The following is a 21,236-nucleotide window of genomic DNA, read 5'->3' as shown; positions in this document are numbered from 1 at the left end:
TAAAAAATGTACATATTTGATAGGTTTCCCTATGTGCCACCTGCGCTAGGGCCCGACATCCACAGGTAGGCATATTGCTACAAAGAATTCTGTGCCTAGTGGGCTTTCTGCTGCCCTGGGTGGAATCGGGGGGGGGGGGGATTGTTTGCCCCAATATGTCCCCAAGGGCGGCAGAAAAACTGTGGCTACTTTTAAAAAAGCCAGCGTAATCGCTGACACCTAGTGGGCTATCTGCCCCCCTAGGGGCAGATCAGGGGCCATAGCCCCCACCTGCCCCCTGGGGGCAGAAAGACTGGAATTTATCTGTGGGTGGGTGGTGGTATTGTCATGCCCATTTCGGGCAGCCCCCACCCCTACATGAAAAGAAAAAAAAATCCCTGAGTTGTAGTGGGCTTTCTGCCGGGGGGTAGAAAGGCTGTAATTTTGGTGGGGGTGGGAGCATTGGCATGCCCATGTTGAGCAGCCTCTACCTAATTACCTTTGCCCCTAAAAAAATCCCTGGCTTTTAGTGGGCTTTCTGCCCCCCAGGGGGGCAGAGAGACTTTAATTGTTGTGGGGTGGGGGCATTGGCTTGACCATTTTGGGCAGCCTACACCCTAATTCAAATTGGCCCCAAAAAATCCCTGGCATCTAGGGGGCTAACTTCCCCCCGGGGGTAGATTGGGGGCTACTGCCCCATCTGCTCTCTGGGGGGGCAGAAAGACTGTAATTGTGGTGAGTGAATGGGGCATTGGCTTGCCTGTTTTGAGCAGACCCCACCCAATTAAAATGACCCCACAAAAAAATCCCTGGTGTCTAGTGGACTTTATACCCCCGGGGGCAGATTGGGGCAACTGCCCTCATCTGCCCCCAGAGGGGGGAAGAAAGGCTGTAGTTGTGGTGAGGGGTGGGGGCATTGGCATGCCTGTGTTGGGCATGCCAACGCCCAACATAGGCATGCCAAACCCCCTCATTGAACCCTCATTGAAATGCCAAAATAAAAATCCCTGGCGTCCAGTGGACTTTCTGCCCCCCGGTGGGGGGGCAGAAATACTGAATTTGACCATTTTTTGGGGGGGCAAAGACCTTTGCCCAAGGTGTCGCTCCACCCTCCCTGGTGTCTAGTGGGTGATCCCTGCTTGGGGATCGCCCTCCTGGGGCTCATTTCAGTTTTGGTTTCTATGAAATGACGTCAGCGCGAACTACATGCTGATCGTCAATTTATAGAAACTGCGGGGGCCTCGGGAGCTGGGGAAGCTCTTCCCCAGCTCCAAAGGCTTTGGGGATGAAAATTAAATCCCTCTGGTGCCTGCACCAGAGTGATTTCCGGTGTCATGTGCCAGGACGGCCGGGAGCCGTCCTGTGCACACGAACACCGTTGCGCACGATGGCTCCTGGCCGTCGAGCACACAGAAAGGGTTAAATACATTGCAGCATTCTCTAAGGCCTGTTTAGTGCCTAGAGATTACTTATATGACTTAAAAAGGCAGGTTTAGTCTTAGCAAAACGTTTGATTTGCCAAGTTGAAATGACAGTTTAAACTGCACACACGGACTACACTGGCAGGCTTAATACAATTTTTAAATGGCTATTTGAGTGGGTGGCACAATAAGTGCTGCTGGCTCACTAGTAGCATTTAATTTACAGGCCCTGGGTACATGTAGTACCACCTAAATAGGGACATGCATGTAAATAAATGGTGCCATATTTGTGTCAGCCTTTTTCCATGTTTAAAGAAGAGAGCACACACAAACACTGGCTACCAGTGGTAAAGTGTGCAGAGTCCTTAAGTCAACAAAAACGAATTTAGCAAAACAGGAGTGGTGAAGCCAAAAGGTTTTGGTACGCCCTGCAAAAAGTGCCAAGTTTAACAGTGGCCTCATAGTGTTTTGACGCCAGTTTGTTTTAAGACCCTCTACTCTTAGGAGAAAGATGTCAATGATGTAATATTTAATTTGTGCATCTAGAGTATGATTCATCTCATTCATAAATAAGCCATGCTCCATAAAAGAAGATTATGGAGCATAGTTTTTGGAGCAAAGAACATTATTAAAAGGCGATGTTTTATCAGGTGCTAGCGCACACGAAGGAGGGATGTGCTGGTAAAAGTGTTAGCCATAACATCTGGAGAGATAGAAATTCTGTTTTGTCCTTGAATGGCATGTGGAGAGGATGAGACGTACGGGTGATATTAAGTGGAGAAGTGTGGCTCACCGGTTAGAGCAGGCAGACCCTGAAGCTGAGGTCAGACCCGGGACCAGGGTTCAATTCCTGACGCGGCAGGGTCTTGAGCTCAAATGTCCACTGACTTGATAATTCTCGCTTCGGTGCCTGCCCTAATCATGGGTTCACACTCTGCAACTCTGGGCATTAAGCTTGCTTAATCTCCACAACGCCCCCCCCCCCCTGCAGCGGGATGTCTGGCTTTCACCTTGGGGATGCCCTGCAGGGGCTATCTCACAGGGAAAAAGCCAGGACGGGTTCCCAAGGCAAGTGCCGAGATGCCTCCTGGTGATTCGAGCGCTATATAAGAACATACAAAAAAAAGAAGCTGAAATGAAGGTGTGAATTGCATTTAAAACGAGGTGCCAACGATTTCTACGTGGATAACTCTTCCAGGGAATTTACAAAACATAGCAGTGACTTAGTCAAGGATACTGAAATATACTAGCCATAACATCTGGAGAGATAGAAATTCTGTTTTGTCCTTGAATGGCATGTGGAGAGGATGAGACGTACGGGTGATATTAAGTGGAGAAGTGTGGCTCACCGGTTAGAGCAGGCAGACCCTGAAGCTGAGGTCAGACCCGGGACCAGGGTTCAATTCCTGACGCGGCAGGGTCTTGAGCTCAAATGTCCACTGACTTGATAATTCTCGCTTCGGTGCCTGCCCTAATCATGGGTTCACACTCTGCAACTCTGGGCATTAAGCTTGCTTAATCTCCACAACGCCCCCCCCCCCCCCCTGCAGCGGGATGTCTGGCTTTCACCTTGGGGATGCCCTGTAGGGGCTATCTCACAGGGAAAAAGCCAGGACGGGTTCCCAAGGCAAGTGCCGAGATGCCTCCTGGTGATTCGAGCGCTATATAAGAACATACAAAAAAAAGAAGCTGAAATGAAGGTGTGAATTGCATTTAAAACGAGGTGCCAACGATTTCTACGTGGATAACTCTTCCAGGGAATTTACAAAACATAGCAGTGACTTAGTCAAGGATACTGAAATATACTAAACGTTGAAAGAAGAAGTTTTTCATGTCTGTGCCCGGATGTTACAAATAATAATAACACTTCAACGAAGAGTCAAATTAGAATAAGAGAGCTAAAAGCAACTTGCACATTAAAATACGTTTTAAATGCATGATTCTATGTATTTCTCTTTAAGGATATACTTTCAGTGATATCCAGTCCTGTGTACAAGCTGGATTCAACATTGGAGCAAACATTAAAGGGGTTTACGTGAGCGTAGGAATGTCCGGTGGTTCATGTGAAGGTTTTCTAAAAGAAGTAGGAGGTAAGCAAAAAATTATATTTTGTATACAAGACTTTTCTTTTTTGATCGTTCAGGAAAGTGGTTTAATACTTTCTCCTTTACTATATTTCACAGACAGCAAATATAATAAAAAATTTGTCGAAGACTTTGTGGTTCTTGTTAGAGGTGGAGCAAGTGAGCACATCACAGCACTTGCTTACAAGAACCTACCAACCGCAGATCTGATGCAGGAGTGGGGGGATGCAGTGCAGTACAATCCTGATATCATCAAAGTAAAGGTATTGTGTAGATATTGTTTTGAAATGTTTTATATGTGAGTTAATGAGAGTTTTTCATTTCAGTGCCACTGTGCCTGTGCACTCCAGAGTAACTTGTTTTTGTTAATGTCATTATTTTATTAAAATGTTTGGGAATAACATAATTCAAACATGGTTACCTCATTTGGGTGGTAGTCTACCCAACAAACCACACTAGAGATTTTTTGGTGTATAAATCTGTATATTTAATATTGCACCAGCTTTATAAACGTGTGTTTGTTTTCTTAAGATATATAGTCAATGACATGAACTGATATTTTCTTTAACACTATATTTAAGTATCGTCTTGAGTTTAGTAGACTTTGAAATCTCAGAATGCCAGAGTGCGATGGCTTCAATGGCTTGCTCATAAGGATTAAAGGGGCATATTACCAAGGGGGGGCGATAGGCAATTATCGCCGATTTAGGCGGCGATAATTCTATCGCCCTATTAGCAAGCTGTCGCTAACTGATGTTAGCGACAGCTTGTGGGCGATAGCGAGCGGTTTGGGGCCCGCTTTGCATGTCAGTGATATTTATCGCGTATGACATACAAAGTGGGCGTACCCAACCAGTTAGCGACTGAAAGTAGCCGCTAACGTTGCTATCGCCTATTAGCAAGGCAGGCGTAGTGTTGGAAATATTCGCGCTAAGCGCGAATATCTCCAAATACTAACACCTGCCCGGACCAGTTCTTAGCCATGTTATCCAATGGGAGGTGGATAACATTGCTAAGAGCATTTCATCGCTAATGCGTGAATATCGCTGTATTCTCAGCGATATTCACGCATTTCGCCGCTATCACTGGATATTTTAGCACAATGGAGAAAAAGGTTGCTAATAGCATGTTTTCTCCGCTAACATATCCAGCGATAGGCAGCGATAAAAATATCGTCGCTAAGCCTATTTAGCGATAAATATCGCTACTTGTTGGTAATATGCCTTAAAGTTTCTTTCAATATCGATACATCGATCAAATTTGTTATGTCAAAGTTTTGAAACCTGACTGATGCTTTGCTTTCTCATGCTGCTCACCCTTCTTTCTCATTATCGGTCACTGTGAAAAATCATTACCCAATAAAGCGTATAAAGTGCTTATCTTGATATAGCGCTATAGTATATGGCCCGAAGCATTGCCAAAACCTGTCAAAACTGAATACAATTTTTGCATGCAAAAATTATTGATGTTGACACTTCAGAATTCACACAGCTGAAAAAATCTTCTCATCCTGGAGAAGTCTACACTGTTTTTGTTGCATGTTACATAAATCAAAGAAAGTAATGCAATGTTTTCCAAATAGACGGTGTAATGAAATTGTGAAGTTGCTTAATTTTGTTATTCTAACTGCCTTTCTACAAAGTGTATTTAGTTTATTTTCACCTCTGAGATACCTCAAGTCCCCAAAACAATCAGTGAAATCATAAAAAGAAGGATTTGCTTTCAAGGGTTCTTTTCTACAGTAGTTTCTTCTTCATTTGTCCTTTGTGTGAGTGATAGTGTCTTATAATTTCATCAGAATAGTTTTCTTCAAGCTTTTAGAAATACATGGGAGTGTCTACACAATACCAAGTGTCTCCACCACTGTCCTGCCAATTTGTTACACTCCATAATCCATGGGTGAATGACTTCAATGGTACTCATAACATGGTGGGGGGTGGGCTGCACTCCTCGTTTTGTTAAAATCCAACCGCATTGTCAAGACTTTACTCAATCCAGGCGTGCTCAATGGTGTCGTGCCCAGCTCCAGTGGCACGAAGTAAATGATAAACGCTATCGTGGGACACTATGGTAAGTGCCCCTTTACCATGGCACAGTTGCTGCAGACTGTGTTAGCAGAATATATTTTTCCTTGTATAACATGCTTTTGGAAGAAATGAGCATTATTGCGTATTCTTGAATGAAGAGGCACGGATGGCCCATCTTGAATATGAGAAACCTTGGAAATTAGCTTCGCACTTGCATGTGTCCAAATGAAAAAAAGAGTACAAGTGAAATAAGATGACTAAAAAAAAGGATGACAAGTTATAAATGTTATACAAGGAAAAATATATTCTGCTAACGCAGTCTGCAGCAACTGTGCCATGGTAAAGGGGCACTTACCATAGTGTCCCACGATAGCGTTCAATGGTACTCAGCCATTTTCAAAAAACATTGGGACCATCATTTTTCGGAAACTGTACGAGTAAATGGTGAAAATGTGTGGCTTTGCTGCCCTGGAAGTTGCAGTAATAAACCTGTGAAACCGAGGAGACACTCTGTCCTAAGGAAAATTGTGAATTCACAACAGAATGAATATTAATTCTCTTTCAGCACTCACGTTTTATTCGAGTCACTTTAGCAAAATGAGTGTGAGGGTAAATGTGGAAATGGTAAAATCGTAGAAAAGTATATAGAAATAGAGAATAGTGGTTCACATAAACACCGTGGCAGCTAGTGACATCTGAAAGAGAGAAACAGTGTCCCGGGAAGACGTGGTTGGGGTCAGCGAAGAGTCCTGGAATGTCCAGTGTTAAATGACAGAATCTGAGGTCAACATCAGAATAATGAGTTGAATTGAATTTAATAAGTGCAACACGAAAAAAGCAACCAGCCGACACGTCTTTCGTCACAAATTGGAGTGATCCCGTGACTCTTCAGGACTTTTCTCTGGCCCCAACCACATGTGCCCGGGACTCTGTTTCTCATTCAACTTTGTGGGTTTCCGGACTCACATAACTACAGGGGTTTTAAGGTGTTTTGTTCCCCGACCTGGCAGCACCGTACATACATTTAGCTTTCCAAACTTACACAGAATTAGCTTGAGCGCCATTCTTCCTGTCGTCACTAAAAAATCCTTACACCGACAAAGGACATCTGAAAGTGGTAGGGCATAAAAGTTGGGGACTAATGTAAACAGGGTTCGGAGGGGGGAGGGTCCTCTCCTGGGAAAGTTTGGAAAAAAAGAATGCACAAATGGGCATATTCAAAGCACATCTGAGAATGGACGAAGGTTTATAAAGCGCAGACATTACCTAAAGGGGTTAGAGTGCTTTACAATAAAACAAACAAACTACAGACCAATGTCTCTGATATGTTACCAGGTAGTCTGTGTTATTGTTCATGTCCTGAAAAAATGGCTTGAATTTATTGCTTGCATTTGTAATAGTACGAGCACAACATAACACTCATTCCTCCCCCAGTTTGACTCCTTTCCGCCCCGCTGGGCCCAAGAACTTACGGAATCAGGTTATGTTGTCCAAGGCGTAGACTTTTTATTCACATCAACACAGATAATTCACCAAAACCATTATGAGAGTAAAAGTATTCTACATGGATATATATCATTATACACTGCATCAAACTTTAGCCACATCCACATGTCAAAGGCTGGAAGGAAATGAGGCACGACATTACAGTTGAACTTCAGCTTGGCCCTACACTTGAATTTGACCGACTCGGCTTACCTACTCAGCTGCGCACATTGTGCCAGCAGGCCCCAAAGCGCTATGGCAAACAGTTGCATATTACGAGAGAAAAAGTATTCTACTTGGAGATATCAGTATTCACAGCATCAGACATTAGCGACATCCACATGTAAAAGGCAGTAATGAAATTAGGCACGACATTACACCTGCAATTCCACTTAACCTCACACTTGAATTCGAATTTGGCCGACTCGGCCGACCCACTCAACTGCGCACATTGTTAAAACTGGCCTCAACGCGCTACAGCAAACAGTTGAATACTTGCAATCCAGGACACCACATAGCGCACCGGCCCACCGGGGTACCTGAACACAGGCAGCCTTCCCAAGATTCTATTCAGTCCATACGTAGCGGATTAGGGCAGTAGAGTCCCGGACCACCAGCAGGTCAGTGCCCTCCCCGCCTATCCTCTTCGCACATCCATCCTACCCCCTCCTGGGGTCCATCTAGTCGTTTACATCTCTATTGCTGTGCATGCTCCTTTGCTGTTATCTGGCAGCGCTCCACCTTCGCCTTTCTCTTCTGTTAGTGGTTTCCGACGCTTCTGCAGCTTCCATGGGGTCCGAGAAGACAAACGGGATGAGATCCTGCGAAAGCCGCCTTAAGTAAGTAAATGTTAGGTTTCGATTTCGAATACGTATTGGAGACATCACCTCAACCAGCCCCCGGAGAAGGCTCGGTTTCGTGGCGTGACTAAGGGCGCCCCTCCCCTAGGCACGGGGGGCACCTATTCAAGGGTGGAAGAGCCTGATTTTGGCAAACCAGTTTAATTTTTCAAGCTACAAGCCAATTGTCAGGCCATAAATACAGGGCTCGCAGGAACTGCTGTAATACTGTTGGTGAAGAAAACACCAGGCTCTTGCCGTCGACGTGCAAGCACGGCGACAGTCCATTGCAAATTGTTCATGTTTAACTTCTTCATTAGTGCAAGCAGCAGATCCTAGTATATGGGGAATATGTAGGAGGCTGGGGGAAATTAAGGGTACTGGGGATGGAGTAAGGATGCAGGAGCATTGGTATTGTAGCTTCAGATGGAGCAAGAAAGAAATAAAAAAGAAGATTCCCACAGGAGGGTATGTGATAAGAGCTGGTTTGACAGGGAGAGGGCACGATAGGACAAGGGCTGGGAGGCAAGGTGGGAGGAAAGAGGTGGCCTGGAGCAGTCTAACATAGCCGAGCCTCAGGCAGCGCAGGCTCTGGGGCACATGGCTGCACAATAATATATATTATGATTTGGGCATTTGTTAGAGTGCGTCCCGCCCATCCTCTTTCGCACAGAACAGATTTTCACAGTCCTGGGCGTTAGTTTAACACACTGGTGCATTCTGATAATGTGTTTCCAAATGTAAATGAACATACTTGTGGAGTGCCTATGATTTCCAGCCGACATGGGGCCCCGGGCGAAAGGGAAGATGTGAGGCCCCCCTAATTTCCATGTAACATCCAGCCGCGGCCGGCATGATGCACGGGTGGAGGATCTCGTGGGGTTCGGCGCGGGGGGTAATAAAAATAAATAAACTTACCTTCCCAGGTCTTGCGTCGTCTCAGCTCCTGACCTGCTCTCCTGCTTTCCTGCCTCCGGCAGGAACAGGAAGCAGGCAGCCTCCTTTCCCTAAGCCAATCACAAGGCTGCAATGGCAGCATTGTGATTAGTCGGTACGCCGACCAGCCAGGCGCCTATGGGGAGGCCTTTTTCTCCGTTGTAGGGTGCAGTGCCCATGACTGGTTTGGTCGGCCCCGGAGGGCCGACCAAACAGTCAGCGCCCTTAGCAGTGGGCAAGGGACTCCTCCCCTGCCCTAAAGCAGACCCGCCCACCCCCAACCAAACACTTCTGCTTTCTTGCAGTGCGACAGCAGGAACATAAAATGGGAGTTTTAGAATGTTGTGTTTCTGCTTCTCGCACTGTGAGAAAGCAGTAGGATGATGCTCCTCCGCCCTAGTGGAGGAGCCGCCCTTGGTAACATCACAAGAAGTGACATCACAGAAATTGACATCTCAGCACAATTGATCTTATTTGGCATCCCGAAGAGACCTAACGTGGACAAAAAGATTAATATACATATAAAATAAGTCCATATATTTTAAAACTGTATTAAATGGATTACATTTGTCACATTGGATGGAAAAGCTAGGTGCAGTTCTCACAAAAATGTATATTATTTACTCCTCGTTAACTGATTGTTTCCAGATGAGTGCAAGATTCAATTTCCAGTTCTGCCTCATAAAAGGGGGAGATCCTGTTGAGGTAATGAGGGGCGGGATCATTACAAATATACAATGACACAAGGGAAAATCTCTCACACCATGGAAATAATTGCAAATTTGAAAAGGCTCCCTTATCTTTCTGTGCCATTATTGTGCTACCTTAGGATGACATTAATACTTCGTGATTTGTTTTAACATAAATCCTCTCACCAGTATCCCGCATACGCCTGCTAAGAGATGTAGGACAATCTTTTTTGTGTGTGGGCTCTTTACACGCCAGAATTATGTTAAGTGAAAAAACACAACGCATAGTAAAAAACTTACAAGACACCATTGCAAACAAATAAAGATTGTACATAAATATAAAAAGACTTGAAACAACCAAGACCACTGCTAAATCATACATTGACTTGAAGGTAAACTTCAGATTCAAGGGGTTTTCAAATCAACGTTTTTGATTTGGTGGCAGAACTGTAGGAAGTAGAAGTGGCCGTCTTTAGCACTAGTGGAGCCCTGTGCGACAATGTTGGTGCCCCTCAATGACTCGCTCTGGCACGGATTCCCTCCCTACCACCCTTTAACAGTGCCACTCAAGTCTCCATACCCACATTCTCGCTCAGATGCATTTAATTTGATTTACAGCACCACTGATACGAGTGTAGGGTGTCAGAGAACTTTATATCACACATTACATGGAGACAATCAATCCTACGTGTGTAAATCACAATAGGTAATGTCACATAAGACAAAGGACTAGGAGTCACATTACAATCATACTAGTAGGCAGTATGGTGCATTAGTGATTGATCTGGAAAAACACAAACTCTGAATTTAGAATGTAATACCATGGTTCAGGGTTACATTTAATAACTAGAATTGATTTCTGTCCAAATTAACCCTTTTTGCAACATTGGGATAATCAAAGACTGGGAAAAAAAACATAACGCTGCAATTTATACCTTGCAGTTTGCATGCAGCTCTTAGATGACGGTTAATAGCTCATTGTTCAATGTTAGGATTTTGACTTATAAACTGCAAGTAACAATAGCATCTCTCTGACAAAAGCAGTAACCCATTGGCCTATTTAAATAATGTGGATTTAGTGATCTGCATGGTACATGTTCTTTGTAGCAGGCACATTAACCCTCTGCGCTACCTTTTAAAGAAGTCAAAACTTCCACTTGACAAAACTCCATCTCTCTCTAGGAAGAACATTAATCAACGTAGTATTCCTGAAATTTTTATTGTGGCCAAAATTGTTGGAGGCCAGGAAGGAGGCAACAAGTGCTTTTAGAAACATAATATACTCGCAAACATGACGCCCCCACCCGAAGTCAGCACTCAGTGCGATCTCATAGGTCGAACTGCCCTAGAGCCTTCCTGCTCAAGGGTCCTATGACCTCAATGACAGAGTCACTAGGGTGTGCTGCTTCGAAGGCCTGCCCAAAAGACTCAAGTTGAGCTTCAATAAGGGTTGTAATGGACAGGCCTTCAAGTTTAACCTACACTTGCCACCGCTATGGTCCACCTGCTGGTGCTCAGACACCATTCTTCTAAGGTCTTTCGGGGTCTACTAAATGTGCTCTCTTAGGAGAGTGGTCTGGTGGACTGGTCATGAAGGCTGAACCTGGTTCCCCAGTTCCAAATATGGCAGCTCTGACCATAGTGCCACATCCTCTCCCTCACTGAACACCATACTGCCCCACTGGGAGAAACTCGCACTGCCTTCAACTACAAATCCAATTGCTCCCCGCTATAAACACCTGGAGGCGACCCAATTCAAATTAGGCACTAGACAAGAGCAATATGCTGCCTAAAAAAAAAAGTGACAAAATCCTGGAAAAAGCAAACACTCATTAAGAATGTAAGATTAATTAAAAGCATGTGAAATGTAAGCAGGAACAACATGGTTACCTTAAACCTTTTGCACTTATTATTCAGAAATCAATGAGTGCTTTTGCATGAAAAATTAAGGCCATGACTACAGGGCCGCAAGGGGCCAGTTTCAATGTCCATTGCTTATATCCTTACAAAACGTAAGCAATATAGTTAAAAAAGACCACATTCGTTAATACAGAGCCTCGGCATGCATTTTGTTTTCCAATCCACCCATCAAGCAGGTATTGCAGTACATCCAGGAATGGTGCACTTCCAAACCCGGGGAAAACAATGCTGTCCAGAGAAAGACAAGAAAACAAAAGTAGTGCTTCACTGGCAAACTCTGTAAAGTGGCACTAATGTGTTTTGGGTGTGAATAAAATCAATCTGGTCCCTTTTCGACCCACTCTGGCTTGCTTTAGGTATTTTTTACATTTTGAACCTTTTATTTCTCTCCATCCCAATGCTGCAGGTTGGAAGTGAAAAATGTCAGAAAAAAGACGACCTTTCCAGCAACAGTTTTTATTTTTTGGCTTCATTTCACTGGAGAACAAATAAAGGAGTACTGGCTACAAGGCCCAGGGAAAGGGGCCCCCACACCTGGACCTTGCAGCTTTCTATAGTGCTTAGAGGCCCAGGGAAAGGGGGCCCCCTCCCCTGGGCCTTTGAAGCAGTGAGTCATTTCATAAAACACTGCCCTAGCACTGACAGTTCTGCATACATTAAGTTAACAAAAGCCAGTTGATCTGGCTGCTCCCTCCTCCCCTCACCCACCTCCCTTACCTGTGTCTGGCTGACCCTGGAAACAAGGGGGCCTTCTGTCACCTGGCAACAAAATGCAGAAAGGGAATGGCCGGTACTTAACACAGGTTCTCCCCCGCCCCTGACACTGTGATGCTGGCCAACTGCTTTGCCTTCCCCCCACCCCTGCACTCCCAGGAATGCCAACACGCCATGATCAGCAAGGTCGACTCCAGCCTTGCATGTGTATTGTATTGTGATTGTGCGGTGAGGGGGCCCAGCAGAGCAGATGGGCAATCTGTGAAAGTGTGGCCTTTCATAGTGAAGAGGTGGGGGCCCCCTTTCTTGCAGCCGAGCGCGAGGCCCTGGGCAGCTGCACACACTGCCCATGCCTAGTGTCGGCCCTGTCCCCTCTCACACGTGGTGGTGAGCTCTTTTTGCCTGCAACCCACCCCGTTCACTCACAGCTGCTGTACAGTTGATTGGCACTGTAGCTCCCGACTTAGGCACGCTTTTTAGGCCCTCGACTGATTTGCAGGTCTCCCCGTCCGGCGGACCACCGCTGACGTATCCCAGGGAGGGTCATCAGTGATCAGACATCAATTCCACGGTAATGGCACTGTGCTGTTGGATGTTAGAATGGATTTTTGGGGGTTAATAAGCTCGGAAGCTCAGCTAGTGTGCAGCCATTTCCTTGTGGTGCTGGCCATGCTCCTCTATGGGTGCACTCTTGTAGTGGTATGAGTTCTTGCCCTTGTTGATCTCTCCAGCGCACCTGTGGTCGTCCCATTCTTCAGGGTTACCGGATTGTCACTCTTCATTTTCTTCATGATGTGGTGCCATGCCACATTCTCTTCTGCATTTTGCATGGTGGCAGCTTGCCACTTGGGGATGTGCGACTCTCCTTCTTACTGTAATGGGTGGATGTGCGATGCAATCGTAAGGAAGTGTTGGGAGCATTCCCTCTATAGTCTGTGGCCCACTGTTGGGCGGTGCTAATGCATTGGGGTATAGACTCTCTCTTCCTGCAGTCATGCCACACTAGGCCTCTTTTCTCTGGGGAGTGCCCGGCTTGTCCAGCATCTCTTTTGCGGGCACATAGAGGGCAACCAGACACTTTCTGTAGATGGCACTGTCTCTTTAAGGGTACATTGGTCATCAGGGTGGCTGCTGTATTTCACTGGGCCCGTTCTGTGAGTCATTTACTCGTCTCCTGGACCGGGGCTGAGGTGCAGTGAAGTGGGCTGGAATTAGGTGGTGAAGCAGCCACCTTTAGTTTCAGGCTACGGCAGTATTTGGCAGTCCTCCTGATTCTGTGGGCTTACTCCAGTGCAGGTGAGGCAGGGGCTTGATGCCTTACAGGCAACGGGTGAGGGTGCCCCCCAGGGTACAATGTAGCTGCAGCCGGTGTGCAGGCGGGGTTATACCCACTCTCTGGCATTGTGTAGAGAGGCGCAGCGATAACTCTCTGTGCAGGCACGGCCTTAATCTGTTCATGGTTGGGACGGGCTCCATCCCCCTGCTGGTGGAGCACTACTCAGCATGTCACCATATCTCTTCCTGGCATGGCAGAGCCTACTGCAAACCAATGAGGCTCATCAGTTGCACAGCTGCTTTCAGTGTGGTATACTGTTGAAGGCTCACTTTGCCTCATGGGCTTATTCTCTATCAGCGGGCCCGAATGTGGCCTCTAACACCTGCAGGCGGGCCCTCTACACCAATGGACCTAACCGCGTGGCTTCTCCCAGGTTCAGCAGGTGACAGACAATGTTATTACTCGCCTCTGTGCACCATGCGGTGTTCAGCAGGTAAGTGAAGCAGAGTTGAAGTTTTTTGGGGTTCGACAGGCTTCATGCTAGTGGACAGTGAGCCAGCATATTGTTTTTCCACAGTGTGAGGGCCCGTCAGTGCTGCTGCTGCCAATGTGACGGCCTCTGCTGTGTGGGTGAGGCTCACTCGATATCGCATAGCACTACTAGCACGTCGGTGGTATCGGGAGGCAGAGCGGCAGGGCTTTTGCACTTTTCGAAGCATTTGGATTACAGGGCAGCTCACAACAGCTCTCTTGGTGCTGCAGGCAGTGACCTCCTTGCAGTCCGCACATTCAGGGGAGCAACGTTCATGCCAGAGGCGGGAGTTTACAGGTGCCTCACTACTTTGGACATTGCCTGGTACGGCCAGTCCTACCTGGAGGTTCACAGCCTATCTTTCTTCTGGGTCTTGCCAATAGCTCTTCTGTCTCTTCTCTGCCATCCTCGCCGGGACTGATGGTGAAATGCTGGGGTAGCAGCTGACCATTCTTCGTTTTCACCTCCTGTAAAGCAGAGGACTGCAGCTACAGTGGTGGGTCCAATATCTTCCTCCGGGCTGGCAAAAGCGGTGGTATAATGGGAGAGCTATCTTTCCCTCTCACAGATGGTCGCGGGCAACACAGCATGTGGTACTGCCTCCCTTGTTGCCATTGTAAAGTTGTGGGCCATAGAACATGCTAATGAAGTGGTGACGCACACACTGTGGTGATGCTTAGTGAACTGGCCGCTAGCATGTGCACTCGGGATCTTTTATTAACAGGCCCACGTCACTGGTGACTCCTGTGGTTGGTGGGTGTGGGCTTGTGTGTGGCCAGCCCTCAAGGGAGTGGCTGGTAAATCTGCCCCCTGCTGAGATAATACAACAGGTCAAGCAGGACATTACACACCACTCTCTCCTGTGCATTCAGATGTTTGCCCTGCCCCTGTGCACATACCTCTAGCACTCAATGACCTCGACAATTCGATGAGTCAGCACGTTCTCTAACAAACAATACCTTTCTTACACTCTGAAAACAAAGGTGCAGATTTAGAGTTTGGCTAACTAGTTACCCCATCACAAACTGGATGGATATCCTATCCGTCCTATTCCAAGTGCGTTATATCCAGGGCCACTGAAATTATGCGATTCTGCAGCAGCAGATTTTTTTACATAATTTTGAATTTGCTGCATTTGCTACATAATCCCTCATCTGCTGGCATAATCTGCAGTTTTTAACAAAAAAATATTATTACAGCTCTCGCAACGAAACAAAGGGGAACGGGAAAAGAGGAACTCCCTTTTCCTGTCTATTAGGCGCACGTGCCACCTCACCAGTTGCATTAAGTATATGGGAGGGGACACTTTCAAAAGAAAAAGAGCAAACAATTAGTCAGCGTGGCCGGGAAAGAATGGACTGGTATTGGGTTCCCACGGTCCTGGGCAATAAGGACACCTAACCAGGAGCAAAAATCTTCCACGTCATCCTGCACGAGAAAGGACATGCAGTGTGAAAAAAAACCAAGTCTCTCATTTTGTTCTTGGAACATACATGTTTTCCAAGAAATGGAGCTGGACCATGACACACAAGCCTTCTTCCATCAACAAGATGTAATATTGATTCAGGAGAAATTGGAAACTATCACCCACAGTAATATCAGGATTTAAGGACCACCATATCCTGGCAGAAAGACTGTCAAACTTCGGGCACCCTCGGGGGGATTCATCAACTTACATAGCCCAAAAATACACCTTGAAAGCGGAAGTACTGGACGTTGGATTTAATTGGGTACAAGTGATTAAAATCTCTGAAACTCTGACAGTCGGGCCCGAACAGTGGAACATTTTAATTATCAACGTTTATATCCACCCAGATAGGAAGCTACAACAAGAAAAACACGCAACCTTAATTTCACTGATAAAATTGATGCAAAGAACATACTCAGGATGTCCACTGTTCATCTCTGGGGATTTCAAATGTGACCTAATTGGCAAAAAGGGGACAAAAGGAAATGCACCATCGTCCAGTGGCGGTCCAAGGCTAGCAACCAACCTCAAAAAACTAGGTCTGATGATTTTGAACGGAAACACAAGGGGAGACAGGCCGGCGGGTATTACATACCTGAGCGGAAGAGTCACCTCCGCAATTGATTACACCATAGTAAGTGAAGAGCTAACCTCGCGCATTGAGATATTTCAAATCGCTCAACGGCCGGAAAGTGATCATTTTCCCCAAATAATTAGTTTGAACACCGCGCCCACCCTGGCACCGAATATGCCCAGCCTATTACTCCATGCTTCAAAATTCAACTTAAAGAAATTAAAATGGCGAGGAGAAGGGTTGGAAAAAATTCATTCCGTCGCAAAAGCTCAAATACTCAACTTGGGGTTCAAAAAAGATGAAGACCTTGAAAGAAATTGGGAGCAACTGATTTCGGACTTGCTTCACAAGTTTCCAGCAACTTCAGGGAAACAGAGTAAGTTTATTTTCAAGAAGGAGCCTTGGTTTAACAAGGAATTAAGAACAAAAAAAAGAAGGGTAGCCGAAGAGGTGCGAGCACTAGCCCGTCAAAAAAAACTGGGGTTACAAATAAACAAGGGAAACCTGATTGAAGCCAGAAGCTCTTACAGAAAATCACTGAGTGCAGCAAAGTCCTCCCACAAGGAAACGTTGTGGTATAAACTCCTAAGTGCAGGAAAACAACCTAACAGTCGGGACTTTTGGGGCATAATAAATGATCTAAATAAAGGATCAAAATTCCATCAAGAAGCAGGAGTGGGAGCTGATTCTTGGACCCTGCGCGTACAAACCCTATATTGCACATCAGCCTCAGGCATCACAAATGATTCCAGGGCAACAAATACAAATGAGGAAGAATCAATCGGAGAGAATAACATAGATACCAAAGGTTTAGAGACAGAGGAGGTTTTAAAAGAGGCGTTCAAAATCCCGGAATTAACCAACAGAGGGGAACTGTGTAAAATACTATCAAGACTAAAGGTTAGGGCCGCTACGGTGGAGTTCCACGCCTCCACGTAGCCGAAGATTTCCTGTTCCCGGCTCCTCCCCCTGACCACGAGTCTAATGGCAACTGTCGGTGTTTGGCGTGCTGCTCGCTACTACCGGGTGCGGTGCTTCTGAGGCGGCGCTGAATTCCTGTCCTGTGGCCGAGGAGTCCAACTGTTACGGTGTCCGGGCTGCACCTGTATCTGTGCCTGTCTCACGGGGATGTGAGTGAAGAGGAGCAGCTCTATACTTTGCGAGACGGACTTTGGGCGCATGGGATACATTGTATCAGGCAGGAACAAGTAAAGACTTTTTCTCATTTTCGCCAACAATGTTTTGAGAACAAGCATACTGCTGGCTTCTGTTTTCATTGACTTTTGCTGACTTCTCGTGTGTTTATCTGCCAGCTGCGCACTCTTCTTCACTGTGACGTCTGAACTTCCATTATTGGCATATTGAGAGTCACCCTGCTGCCACATACAATATCGCACATAAACTCGCAATTCTGCAAATGTGCAGACTGGATGAACTTTCAGCTCTCGTAATCTTTTTGGCGTTGCTAGCTTTTTTGTTTTCTGAGGTGCACAGCAGATAAACATTTCTAAGCAAATACGCACCTCGAGGAGAACTTAGAGAGAGCTCTCTGCACAGCTGTTGATTAGCGATCAGTTGTGCGGTTTTCTATTTCAACGGTCTTGCACTGCATTATAACGGATCTTGGTTTCATCATATCAGCGTAGAACTGAAGAAGTTATTGCTGCTATTCTTATTGCTGGTATATGCGGATAAAGCTGGCAGGGTGCTCCCTACTTGCCTCTCCTCCCTGTCTTTCTACGCCTCTACGCTTTTATACGCCCTTATTCTCCATACTGTCTGCATATTACCCTTGGGGCCCACTCAAGTGTCGTGCTGAGAGTTCCCTCTGCCGCTGAAGCTCCATATAATTGGGCAGCGGCCGCAGCTTTGGGCCAACGTCAAGTTCCAGCATACTCTGCAGCATTTGCAGTGGACAGGCGCAAAGAGGGTAGCAGGTGGAGAGTATAAAGTTTGGCTTTTTTTTTTTCTCTCTGTTGAAACAGTTGGAAGTACAAGTTAACACGCAGTGGCATGGGCAAACAGCTGAATGCACGCGCTAAAGCGCGTATCAAACGCCAGCAGATGAAGGATGAGGCAGCTGCCACTAGGAATGCTGACATTAGCGCTGAGAAAGAGGATTTATTAGTTGATATTTCTGGAACCTCGGGGGATGAGGAAGAAGAGTCCACGGAGTCTGTCCTTCCCATCTCTGCTCAATCAATCTTGCCAGAGAACCCACCCCTAGTGCAAGAGGATTCTGTACTTAAGGTGAATAGGGGTGAGACGATCAAACCAGGAGCCTCTAAAGATGGGGGGCTAGGACAGGCACAGAAAATCTCTAAAAATTTTCCCCTATTCGAGAAAAAGAATGACAATTTGATACCTGCGTCTCTTCCTTCTCCAGCAGGGGGAGGCCCAATTTTAATCCCCTCTACAATGGAAGTTAAAGACATCCCCTCTCTGGTGGCATTGGGGTCACAAGAAAGTAATCTTTTGGTAGATGGAGCGTCAACATATGTGGAGCCATTGGAATCTTCTCTCTCTGAAGTGCAGAGTCCGATTCTAGGAATGGAGACTGAGACCACTGGTGAATTCAATATTTTAGTTAAAGACATGCTCAACATGATATTGGGCGAGGTGAGGGAAATGAAAAACTCGCAACGGTCTGAGCTGGCCCTTATTAATCAAAGGCTGGATAAAATTGAAGAAGTGATATCTTCCCTTCCTGCACGATTACAGGAAGCTGAGACAAGGATTTCGAATCTGGAGGATCATGTGTCTGATGTTAAAAAAGAGGTGTCATCTCTTTCTAAGACCTCTAAGGGCCCGATGTAGGTAGGCCGTTACCGATCGGTAACGGCCGAAAATACCGATTTTGGGCCCTTACCGATCGGTATACTGCCATTGAGATGTAGGTCAAACAAAAAAGTCCAAATCGGTCCAAAAACCGAATCGGAATGAGTACCGAATCGAAAATAATCTGATACGTACATACCGAAAATCGGAAATGTAACGAATCGGTAACACACCGAATCGGATTAAAATACCGAATCGGTCCATGTACCGATTCGGTAGTGACACCGAATCGGAAAATATCCGATTCGGTCCATGTACCGATTCGGTAGTGACACCGAATCGGAAAATATCCGAATCGGTCCATGTACCGATTCGGTAGTGACACCGAATCGGACATAAGCCGAATCGGATAACCTACCGAATCGGTAGAATCACCGATCGGGAAAGTCCCCGATTCGGACAGATGGGGAGATGTAGGGAAGCACAGAAACACCGATTTCGGCTCAAAATCGGTATTATTCACTCGGTATTTACCATGGATTACAATCAGGTGGTAACCAACTCCAACACATAAAAACAGACCCAAAATGCATTGCAACTTGCAGGATGGCAGCTTTTTATGTCATTGCGAGGCGGCTACGGCTACAGCAGGAAGGACAGAGGGAATGGCAAAGAGAGGAACAGGTCTACAGACAGAGGATCACCCTGTTCATGCTCACAGAGGCAGAGATCCTACAGAGGTACAGGCTGGACTCAGACACCATTCTGGAGCTCATCAGGGACCTCAAACCACTGTTGGACCACCCCAACCCAAGGGCACACGCCATCCCAGCACACGTCCAGGTGCTATGCAGCTTACACCTGCTTGCGTCTGGCAGCTATCAAAGTGGAGTTGCGGCGGTAGGAGGGGTGACCCAGAGCAGCCTGTCAAGGTTCTTCCTCACATTCCTTGACGCCATGATACACAGGATGGACCAATACATCTCTTTCCCTGCAACCCACGCAGAACTGCTACAAACTAAAGCTGACTTCTACCAGATGGCACAATTTCCCCAAATCATTGGCTGCATAGATGGCACGCATATTCCGATTTGCCCCCCAGCTGACACAGAATACATCTACCGCAATCGGAAGTCTACGCACACCATCAACGTGCAGGGGATCTGCAATGCAAATTGCACCATCACAGACCTGGTAGCAAAATTCCCAGGGAGTACCCACGACTCCTACATTTTTCAACAGAGCGGCATCTATGCACGGCTGATGGCTGGCGAATTTGGTGAAGGATACCTCCTAGGTGAGACACATCATCAGATCCCCATAACACAAAGTAGCTAGGTGTTATAAATGTATGCTTGTGAGTAATGTTACCCCTTTTCCTTCCAGGCGACAGTGCATATGCCCTCCGCTCACCCCCTACCTCAACCCCTCCACACCCAGCCAAAGGAGGTATAACTGGGCCCACAAAAGCACAAGGAATGTAGTTGAACGGACCTTTGGCATCTGGAAAAGTAGATTCAGATGCCTGCACAAGAGTGGAGGTGCAAGGCAGTATACCCCCATCACCTGCTGCAAGATCATAGCTGTCTGTGCAATGTTGCACAACCTTGCGGTGAAGAAGGGCACTGAGGTGGAGTTGTCTGACTACGAGGACCATGACGACGACGATGCTGTGCCACTAACACAGCCTGCTGGGGTGTCTACGCCAAGTGATGGCAGATACAGACGTGAGGAGATTACAGAAAACTATTTCTGAGTGCGTACAGATGCACAGACAGGTAAATGGTTGTGGGGAAAAGCAAATTTTAATAATGTTGCAACACCGTTACTGCACTGATGTGCAACAAAATAATATGTAAAAGTAAAGAAAACAAATGTCCAAGGTCCGGGTTGCCTCACCCGCCCTGGCAAGCCTACTTCTTGGAGCGCTTGGCAGCCCCACTGGGGTGTGCCTCACCCCCTTCCGCATGTCCTGCGGCTTCTGCGGAGCGCCTGGTGCTCCTGCGCGGCTCTGAAGCAGCGCTGGCCGGGCTGCTGCGGGTGCTGCTGTCCCCAGCATCCCCCAGGTCCAGGGCTGGATTGGCGGCAGTGTTGGAGATTATCATTGCCTCCATGGCTGTAGTGATGCGGGCCATTCCCCTGGTGACCTCGGCGGTGTTTTGTGTCAGACTTGCCTCCATATTGGCACCACGCTGACACAGTTGCGCGGTCGCAGCAGCAAGGCGGCTGATGGAGCGGTTTTGCACGCGGGCATCCCGCCTGCGCGAGTGCTCGTGCTCCTCAAGTCTTCCGCATAACTGTGTTATGGCTGTGGTCAGCCTGCCAAGACCTGCAGCAACCTCCTTGTTAGTGTCTACAAATGCCTTGAAACCTTTCACCATCTCGCCCATCTGCAGGTTGTGCTGGCGGAGCTGGCGCTGGCAGGCCATGATGGACTTTGCCTGCTGCCGTTGGATTTTTACCATGCTGCCTTCAAGGCCCTGGAAGACACTGCCCTCCGGTGCCGGCACTGCA

General features: G+C 46.8%; 1 protein-coding gene across 1 annotated transcript in view; it reads left to right on the top strand.

Moving 5' to 3' along the window:
* C8B (complement C8 beta chain) overlaps window positions 1-21,236 on the top strand; it is a 313,544-nt gene that overhangs the window by 223,864 nt on the left and 68,444 nt on the right. Inside the window, exons 8-9 of the mRNA XM_086952797.1 lie at window positions 3,362-3,490; window positions 3,584-3,747. Coding sequence (XP_086808923.1) covers window positions 3,362-3,490; window positions 3,584-3,747 — 293 coding nt within the window. The remainder of the gene's footprint in view (window positions 1-3,361; window positions 3,491-3,583; window positions 3,748-21,236) is intronic.

Source organism: Lissotriton vulgaris, chromosome 1_1 (genome assembly GCF_964263255.1).
Source record: "Lissotriton vulgaris chromosome 1_1, aLisVul1.2, whole genome shotgun sequence".
Taxonomy (NCBI): domain Eukaryota; kingdom Metazoa; phylum Chordata; class Amphibia; order Caudata; family Salamandridae; genus Lissotriton; species Lissotriton vulgaris.
Note: the sequence above shows the minus strand (reverse complement) of the source record. Positions and strands in the feature narration are given on the sequence as shown.